Below are 9,540 nucleotides of genomic sequence, written 5' to 3'. Positions count from 1 at the left end.
AATTTTACTCCGTACAAGAGTTCTGGTCTAAGTATATCTCGCCTGTATTGATAAATTTAGGACCTAATTCAAAAAACCCGCTCCTTCGAACAGATGAGCTGAATCACTGGTTGCCTACGTCCACTGCCACTTTGCTTTTTCTACAATTCAATGCTGCCAAGTTTGCTTGTTAGGCTGAGACTCTTATCAGAAATTACATTTTTATCATAGCTTGACGCGTCGCACTGACAAAAGATGTGCAGTAATGAGTTTAGACGAATTAAAAAACATAATAGCGCCGACAGCATCTATCTCGACGATCTTACAGTTTTTAAGTGGAACGTAAGTGCCTTATCTTATATTGAATGAATTTAAGTGGGTTCTTTCAGGTTGATTTGCTTGAAAATCGCTCGAAATAAAAGTACAGGTGACATTTCTCCATTCCCCTTCATTAGTGGATGTTTATCGACTAGTTTATGGTTGCGTTACGGGTTTTACATTGATGATAGTTCCATAATTTTAGTGAATACGATAGGGGCGAGCTTGTTTTTCGCCTATGTCGTGACGTTTTTTATTTATAGTATAAAGAAGGTAGGTTTGGATGTGTGGTGGGTTTGGCTTTTGATGGTTTGTTTGTAGTCGATGGTGTTACGGCAGACAGTTGGGTGTACTGCTGTTTTGGTTGCGACGTTGTTGTATGTACAAAATCAGGAGAGTTTTGAAGAAGCTAAGAAATGTCTGGGGATTGTTTGCTGCATTGTGACTATTTTGTTTTTTGCTGCGCCATTAGCGTCTCTCTTACATGTAATTAAAATGAAAAGTACTGAAAGTTTGCCTTTTCCAATTATTTTGGCCAGTTTTATAACGTCGTTGCAGTGGTTGCTGTATGGGATTATTCTTGAAGATAAGTTTATACAGGTACTGGTATTAAAATCCTAACCATGAATGTCAGCAATTCTATTTCAGATACCCAATTTCCTGGGTTGTGTTCTGTCAGGATTCCAGTTGACGCTGTTTTGTTTATACCCCTCAACACCCAAAGGATATAATAGTGAATTTATCTGATTTTTACTTGTAAATATTTATATTTAAAACAAATAAACTGTCAGCAAGTAACATTTTAAGATAAGCGTTTTTACTACTGAATAAAATAAAGCATTCTCACTTTATTTTAGAAACGATACGAACTTTAGTCGTGGTAATTAATACTTTATACGGTAATCTCAAGGGTATACTAAGTGTTCATAAAATAAATAAAACAATAAAATAAATTATCAATCATACAATAAAATATGGATGTAGGTTAAGTTCATATATCAAAAACTGTCAAATTTTTAATCCTTAGAAACCAGGCGACGCGATCAACTGGTAGCCTAGATCCCTTGAAACTTAAAAACCGTATCGACCTGTAAAGATAGATAACATTGGAGTATTGTTGGTTGCCTACATAGCCAAAATTAAATACAAACAACACCAATTGAAAATGAATTCACCATTATTAATATGAAGCATTGTAGTATTGCAAAATGTGCACTAAAAGTATGGTCTTAAAAGAATTATCTAATTCCAGGACGTGATCTTCAACCCGGTAATTTAATATTTTTTCATATATTTTACAGAAATCATCAATTGAGAACTTGTTTGATCCACAGACCAGAGCGCACTCGGGCCAATATCGACTCTAAGCGATTTATGTTATCTATAAGCCGACTTTCGTTAAAGCTGATTCACATCCACTACGAAGAACTAACCCGTTTCGACCATCTACTGACTTTACAACAAATAAGTGAACAAAGTTCTTGAACAACATCATATTGTTTGTTTTCTTTCAATATTGATAAATATTTTAGTTCCGTACTCTGCTTTACCTGCAAACCGAGAAATAAACTTGCCCAGCTGACAATAGCAGTAATAAAACTATTGTCAACGATGCGAACGATTTTAACCCTTATTTAAATCGTTAGTCAAAATTGATCTGTTATTTAAATATTAAAAAGTAGCGTAGTCCTGAACTTGTGGTCTATAAATACGCTATTGGGATTGTTCGGCTTCTCGATTTCTCGATTTTTCGATTGTAAATGTCTCAATTTCCCAATATTTCAATTTTGGGCTTTTTCAATTTTTCCATTCTTCAAATTTTCGATTTTTTGATTTTTTTTTTTCGATTTCTCAATTTTCAATGATACGACTTCTCAAGTTTTTTTCCTCTTCAATTTTACGATTTTTAAATATTTCGATTTTTCAGATTGTCAAATTTTAACAATTTTCCGATTTCTGAACTATTTTTTTTTTGTTTTCCTATTTCTCGACTTCCCAAAGTTTCCATTTTTTCAATTCTTCTTTTTTCGAGTTTTTAAGCTTACGATTTTTGGCTTCTTAGTTTTTCGATTTCTCACTTTTTTAATTTCTCAATGTTTTATATATTTCTTTCAGTTTTGGAATTTTTTAATATTTCAATTTTTTGACTCCCGGATTTTTGACTTTTTGGGTTTTCAGATTTTCGTTATACTTTGGATTTTTCCATTTTTCGATTATTCTATCTTTCGATTTCTCAATTTTTTAACTTTTCGATGTTTTAATTTTTCAATTTTTAAAATTCTGGGTTTTTCGATTTCACAAGTTTTCAGTTCTTCAATGTTTCAATTTTTCAATTTTCAGAGTTTTTAAATTTTTCCAATTTTTCTTATTTAAAATTTTTCGATTTTTCAATTTTTTGATTTCTCGATTTACCGAATTCAGATGTTTGGATGTTCCGATTGTTCATTTCTCGATTTATCAATTTTTCAATTTTTAACTTTTCTTCTCGGCTTTCCACTCCTCGATTTCTCGATATCTCAGTTTTTAATTTTTCGATTTTTGGATTTCTCGGTTTTTCGATTTTTTACTTTTGGGCTTTTCAATTTTTTAGATTCGGGAGTTTCAAATTCTCGATTTTTCAGTTTTTCGATTTTTAAATTTCAGATTTTCGAATTTTTATTTTTTGGTTTTTTGATGTTTGGATTTCGGGATTTTTTAATTTTGCGATATTTTAATTGTTTAATGTTTTAAATTTTAGATTTTTCGATTTCTTGATTTTTTGATTTTTCAGTTCTTCAGTATTTTTATTTTTCAATTTTTCAAATTTTGACGTTGCTAAATTTTCACTTTTCCAATTTCTCAATTAATCTATTTTTGATTTTCCCATTTCTCGAGTTCTCAAAGTTTCGATTTTTTTAGTTCTTCAATTCTTCATTTTTCAACTTTGCTTTTTTGGTTTTTCGATATCCCAATTTTCCAATTTTTTGATATTTCTTTCGGTTTTCGGATTTTCCAATATTTTGATTCTTCGACTTTTAGATTTTTCGACTTCCAGATTTTTCGATTTTTTATTTTCCGGATTTTCAGTTTTTCGTTTTCTAAACTTCAGAATTTTCAATTTTTCGACTGTTTTATATTTCACCTTTTCGATATTTTAATTTTTCAATTTTTAAAATTCTAGATTTTTCAATTTGTCGAGTTTTAAGTTCTTCTATATTTTAATTTTTCAATTTTCTGAATTTTTGAAATGTCGATTGTTCAATTTTTTGAGATCTCGATTTATCCATTTTTTTTCCATTTTTAACTTTTCGATTTTGACCTATTTCGGGTTCTCAGTTTTTCGATTTTTCGACTTCTCAACTTTTCGACTCCTCGATTTCTCGATCTTTTGATTTTTCGATTTCTGGATGTCTCAGTTTTTGAATTTTTCGATGTTTCGATTTATTGATTTGTTGATTTTTCAGTTTTTCGATTTTTAAATTTTAGATTTTCGAAGTTTTATTTTGATTTTTTGATGTTTCGATTTCAATTTTACGATACAGTAATTTTTCAAATTTTGACGTTTCTGAAATTTCAGTTTTCCAATTTCTCAGTTAATGTATTTTTTGATTTTTCTATTTCTCGACATCCCAAAGTTTCGTTTTTTCAGTTCTCCGGTTCTTCAATTTTTCGATATTTTAGTTTCGGGATTTTTTAGTATTTCGGCATTTCGATTGTTCGAGTTCTGGATTTTTCGATTTCTCGACTTTTTACTTTTTCTATTTTCCAATTTTTCGATTTTTTAAATTCTGGAGTTTCGATTTTTCGATTTGTCGATTTTTCAGTTTTTCGTTTTTTAAATTTCAGATTTTCGCATTTTTATTTTTTGATTTTCTGATATTTTGCGATATTTTAATTGTTCGATGTATTAAATTTTTGATTTTTCGATTTTTGGATTTCTTGTTTTTTCAGTTTTTCAGTATTATTATTTTTAAATTTTTCAAATTTTGACCTTGCTAAATTTTCAGTTTTCCGATTTCTCAATTAATCCATTTTTGATTTTCCCATTTTTCTACTTCTCGAAGTTTCTATTTTTCAGTTCTTCAGTTCTTCGATTTTTTCGACTTTGCTTTTTTGGTTTTCGACTTCTCAATTTGCCATTTTTTGATAATATTTTCAATTTCTCGAGTTTTCAGATCTTCTATATTTTAATTTTTCAATTTTTTGAGTTTTTGAATTTCCAATTTTTCAATTTTCTGGGATCTCGATTTATCGAGATTCGGATGTTTCGATGTTTTGATTGTTTATTCTCTCGATTTATCAATTTTTCGATCTTCGACTTTTTGATTTTTCGATTTTGGCCTATTTCGGTCTCTGGAGTTCTCGATTTTTTGATTTTTATTTTTCAATTTTTCAAATTTTGACGTTGCTAAATTTTCAGTTTTCCGATTTCTCAATAAATCTATTTTTGATTTTCCCATTTCTCGACTTTCAGTTCTTCAATTCTTGGATTTCTCGACTTTCAGTTTTGGGATTTTTCAAAACTTTGATTCTTCGACTTTTTTCGATTTTTTGATTTTCCTATTTCTCGACTTCCCAAACTTTCGTTTTTTCAGTTCTTCGGTTCTTCAATGTTCCCCTATTTCAGTTTTGGGATTTTTTAGTATTTCGACTTTTCGAGTTCTGGATTTTTCGATTTCTCGATTTTTTACTTTGGGGTTTTTTAATTTATCAATTTTTTGATATTTCTTTCAATTTCTGGAGTTTTCAGATCTTCTATATTTTATTAATTTTTCAATTCCCCGAATTTTTGAATTTTCAATTTTTCAATTTTTTGGAATCTCGATTTACTGAGATTCGGATGTTTCGATGTTTTGATTGTTCATTCTCTCGATTTATCAATTTTTCGATTTTTAACTTCTTGATTTTTCGATTTTGGCCTATTTCGGTCTCTCGATTTCTCGATTTTTTGATTTTAATGTTTCAATTTTTCAAATTTTGACGTTGCTAAATTTTCAGTTTTCTTATTTCTCAATTAATCTATTTTTGATTTTCCCTTTTCTCGACTTCTCGAACTTTCAGTTCTTCAATTCTTCGATTTTTCGACTTTGCTTCTTTGGTTTTTCAATTTCCCAATTTGCCATTTTTTTAATTTCTCAACTTCCTGATATTTCTTTCAGTTTTGGGATTTTCCAATACTTTGATTCTTCGACTTTTAGATTTTTCGATTTCTGGATTTTTAAATTTTTTATTTTTCGGATTTTCAGTTTTTCGTTTTTAGACGTTAGATTTTTCAGTTTCTCGCCTGTTTTATAATTAGATTTCTCAATTTTTCAACTTTTCGTATTTTAATTTTTCAATTTTAAAATGTTAGATTTTTCAATTTCTCGAGTTTCCAGTTCTTGTGTACATATTTTAATTTTTCAATTTTCCGAATTTTTAAATTTTCGATTTTTCAATTTTTTGAGATCTGGACTTATAGAGATTCGGATGTTCCGATGTTTTGATTGTTCGATCTCTCGACTTATCAATTTTTCCATTTTTAACATTTCGAGTCCTCTTTTGATTTTTCGATTTCTGCATGTCTCAGTTTCTGAATTTTTTTCGATTTGTCGGTTTTTGGATTTTTCGATGTTTCGATTTTTCAGTTATCCGATTTTTCAATTTTCCAATTTTTTAAATTATCGATTTCTTGATTTAATTTTTCAGTTTTTCGATTTTAAAATTTTAGGTTTTCGAAGTTTTATTTTTTTGATTGTTTGATGCTCCGATTTTTCCATTTTTTAATTTTTCAATGTTTTAAATTTTAGATTTTTAGAGTCGTCGATTTTTCAGTTGTTCAACATTTTTTTATTTTTCCGATTTGTCAGTTAATCTATTTTTTTATTTTCCATTTTTCGACTTTCAAAAGTTTCGATTTTTCAGTTCTTCAATTCTTTAATTTGTAACGGTCCCGTTACTATAATTTAAACTTCCTTTAGTAAGGACGAGTAGGTGATTTGAGCATTTCAAATTGTGCGCCTCGGCATGAGAGTTTTTATAGCGATACAACGTCAGGCGAACAAAAAAGGGTTTGCTGATAAGATTTTGGACAAAATGGTGGTTGTCAGAAACGTGAAATAAAAACCAAGATTTCAAGCCATTTTAAACAATTAAAGAAGATTTTAATAAACCTATGAGACCTAGGTGAGTCAAAATTTCATATTTAAATAAAAGTCACATGAGATCTCTTAAAATAAACATGTCAATAAAACACCACTTCCTAGGTTTTAACTATCGAGTTTGGAACATGAAATATTCGTCAATTTTGATCACTGGAGTCATTCGCTACTTGGATTGAGCTTGTAATTGGTATCATCTTCAACTCCGTGAAAAGTTGTGCTGGGAGTAACGATTCGGTACTACCTACAACCAGAGACCTGTCGTTGAAACATTAGTAGTACTGGAGACTTATCTGAAGGGAACCGATTGATGACACCCACGGAACCATCACCACGGGGGTAGCACCTTATCTGTGGAAGTAGCGACCACCAGCGCAAGTAGCAGGGTTCCAGTAACTCAATATCTTAAAACTGGAGGCCACAACCCCATGGTGAACACCTTCTAGGTTGCTTGTTGCCCGCACAATATCATAAGGAAAATTCCGTGTAAACATAGGTATTTTTAGGTTAGAAACAGGTTAGATGCGAGAGAGTGAATAATTTAGATCTTGTTATTAACGTATTGTAAAGGGGCTAACCCTATGTCTAGTGATATTATGAGTGGTTCTTTGGGGGTCTAGCGGCCAGTCTCACCCATTTGGGGAGAGTTTTTGTTGTCTTGCGGCAGCTCCAGGTGGTACTTATCATTACGCTCAAGTACACGAATGCTCATTTTCCGAAAAGAAAAGTTCCAAGCTCCATAATAGATATTTCTTTGAATTTCAATGTTATAGCAATAAAAGTATATCAGTCAAAGATCAGTATACAAATCTTATCAGTATAGCTTCTGGTGGTTGAGTAATTGTAATTGTAAGCTCATTTTGTTTAGATATCAATTTTAACTTGTTTAAGATTCTAGTGTTATAAAGACTAGTGTGCTGAGCCACAAATAATTACAGTGTATTCTATAAAAAAAAAGAAAAGCTCAAAACACCTATTCAAATGTTTGTTTTTGTCGTTTTTCAAAAATAGAAAAAAACGACTGGCGCCCTTTATGTTTTGTGTGTTGCATATGCATATTATTATGTTAATATAGTTTTTGGAAATTATTTCACTCATTGCCTACACAAACCCACGCCCTGCAAACAAACAAATATCATTTAAGACTCAAAGTCACAAATTTTTCGATTTTTAGGTTTTTGATTTTTGATTTTTCACTTTTTCGGGTTTTTAAGTTTGTGATTTTTCGACTTTGCTTTTTTGACTTGTTGATTTCTCAATTTTTCAATTTTTTTTTAATTTCCCAATTTTTGGATATTTCGTTCCATTTTATGATTTTTCAGTTTTTCGATTCTTCAATTTATCTTCTATTTTCAATTTTTCGATATTTCAATTTTGGAATTTTTTAACATTTCTCAATTTTTCAACTTTTCGGTATTTAAATTTTTCGGTTTCTAAAATTTTATGTTTTTCGATTTGTCGAGTTTTCAGTTCTTCTCCATTTCAGTTTTTCAATTTTCGTAATTTTTCAATGTTTCGATTTTTCAGTTGTCCGAATGTTCAGTTTACTTTTTTATTTTATTTAAAAAATTCGTTGAAGTTTATTTCGATAGAACTTCCGTGGCTTCTGAAGTACAAGTCCTGTTTCTTCGAAAAATTATAAAATTAGATTTTGGGATGTTTGTTTTGTAATAACCTCTATAAAATTAACACCAAAGGCATAAACAACACCCCCGCAGCCCCTGCGCCGTGGTCGAGATTTCGTATGCTATTGATAAACTGTGTGCTAATTTTTTAGTGGACATTTGGACGTTTAGGGAAAAAACTCAAAGCGGATTCATACACCACAAGTATAGGGGTATATTACTGTATAACATTTAAATAATTTTAAAGCAGAACTCTTTAAAATGACGTCATCAAATTGTTGGTGGGGATCATTAACCAAAATTTGGTTAGCGTTTTACCAACTAAAGATCATCAGAATTTGACAACGGACTGTCAGTCAGTAGCGTAACATGCACACTTCAGAAAGGTCATCGGCTCCATCTTAATGCACTTTTGATACTAATATAGAAATATTAATTTAACTTAATTTTGTAATAAAAAAACCATTTTTGCACATTTACCACGAACCTGTGAAAAAGTTCTTTAGGGCTAAAATTTACAGCAGTTTTCAATACATCGCCAAAAATGGTGGATGCGCCGAATAAAGCGGCGTTTTCTCCGTTATTTAAAAAAGAAAATATTCGTGATTTTATGAATATATCGCAAAAATAAGTCCCACATGACGTCCATAATTACCACTAGAATATTTAATACTTACTGCGGTCAATTATGGTTAAGCGCTAAAATTTTTTTAAAATTTTGTTTTAATTATTTAATTATTATGATTAAAACAATCACGGGAAGTCCGTAGTGTTTAAAACAAAAATCATTCTTACGGAGTGTGAATAATTTGGATGGGAATGCACGCAAAAAGTGAAAGGAAAATGTGTCAGTTATGACAACATACCGTGTATTTTCTAAAACGGAAAATAGCATACGGACTAGGAATTTTGTCACCGTAACATCTACATTCATTTGTCGGCAAAAAAATTCATTCATCGGATGTAATCACTTCCCTTTTATGTTAAGTACATAGGTTAATGTGAAAAAAATTACTCTTCAATCAAGGTTTGTTTTTAAATTTAATATATGTAGTGCAACGTAAATCTTTTGGTAAATGACAATTATTCATTAGTAAGTAATTAAGTAAGTCACTGAGTAAACAAGTGCATATATATTTGTGTTAAAATATCATTATACTGTGGCAATAATTACACGTCATGTAAGTAAAGTAGCGTGTAAAATTAAATACAATTGATAAATTATAGTGGCACTTTAATAAAAATAAAAAATATATATACGCATGAAGCCTCAAGGTTTTCCATAGTCCAATCCCCCCGAAATAAAGTTTTAATTCACTGAGTCACCCCTAACTCGATATAAAAATATTTAAATTCTAAAAGCTAGTACTGTCGTATTTGTTATGGATATAAAAATGATGATAAATGTTTATAGGCAACACTAAAAGTTGGTCATAAAATGCTTATCGGATGGTGATTTTTAAATATTGTCTAACACCAACTACAAATTTTGCCATGAA

At 30.2% G+C, this 9,540-nt stretch overlaps 1 protein-coding gene across 1 annotated transcript; it reads left to right on the top strand.

Moving 5' to 3' along the window:
* The first annotated feature begins 127 nt into the window (after positions 1–127).
* Positions 128–1,108, top strand: LOC135140175 (sugar transporter SWEET1-like). Its single transcript, XM_064070605.1, has 4 exons — positions 128–321; positions 369–570; positions 619–897; positions 946–1,108. The coding sequence occupies exons 1-4, from the start codon at positions 245–247 to the stop codon at positions 1,042–1,044; spliced, it is 657 nt and encodes a 218-aa protein (XP_063926675.1). The 5' UTR covers positions 128–244; the 3' UTR covers positions 1,045–1,108.
* The last annotated feature ends 8,432 nt before the right edge of the window (positions 1,109–9,540 follow it).

Source organism: Zophobas morio, unplaced genomic scaffold (genome assembly GCF_036711695.1).
Source record: "Zophobas morio isolate AGI-343-1 ecotype UQ-CSIRO unplaced genomic scaffold, CSIRO_AGI_Zmor_V1 ptg000004l, whole genome shotgun sequence".
In the NCBI taxonomy this organism is placed as follows: domain Eukaryota; kingdom Metazoa; phylum Arthropoda; class Insecta; order Coleoptera; family Tenebrionidae; genus Zophobas; species Zophobas morio.
Note: the sequence above shows the minus strand (reverse complement) of the source record. Positions and strands in the feature narration are given on the sequence as shown.

Excerpts from the sequence above, each read along its gene's own strand:
- LOC135140175 (XM_064070605.1), top strand. The coding sequence starts at position 245 with ATGAGTTTAGACGAATTAAAAAACATAATAGCGCCGACAGCATCTATC. Across the intron at positions 322-368 it reads TTACAGTTTTTAAGTGGAAC|GTTGATTTGCTTGAAAATCG; the intron begins GTAAGTGCCTTA and ends GGGTTCTTTCAG. Across the intron at positions 571-618 it reads TTATTTATAGTATAAAGAAG|TCGATGGTGTTACGGCAGAC; the intron begins GTAGGTTTGGAT and ends GTTTGTTTGTAG.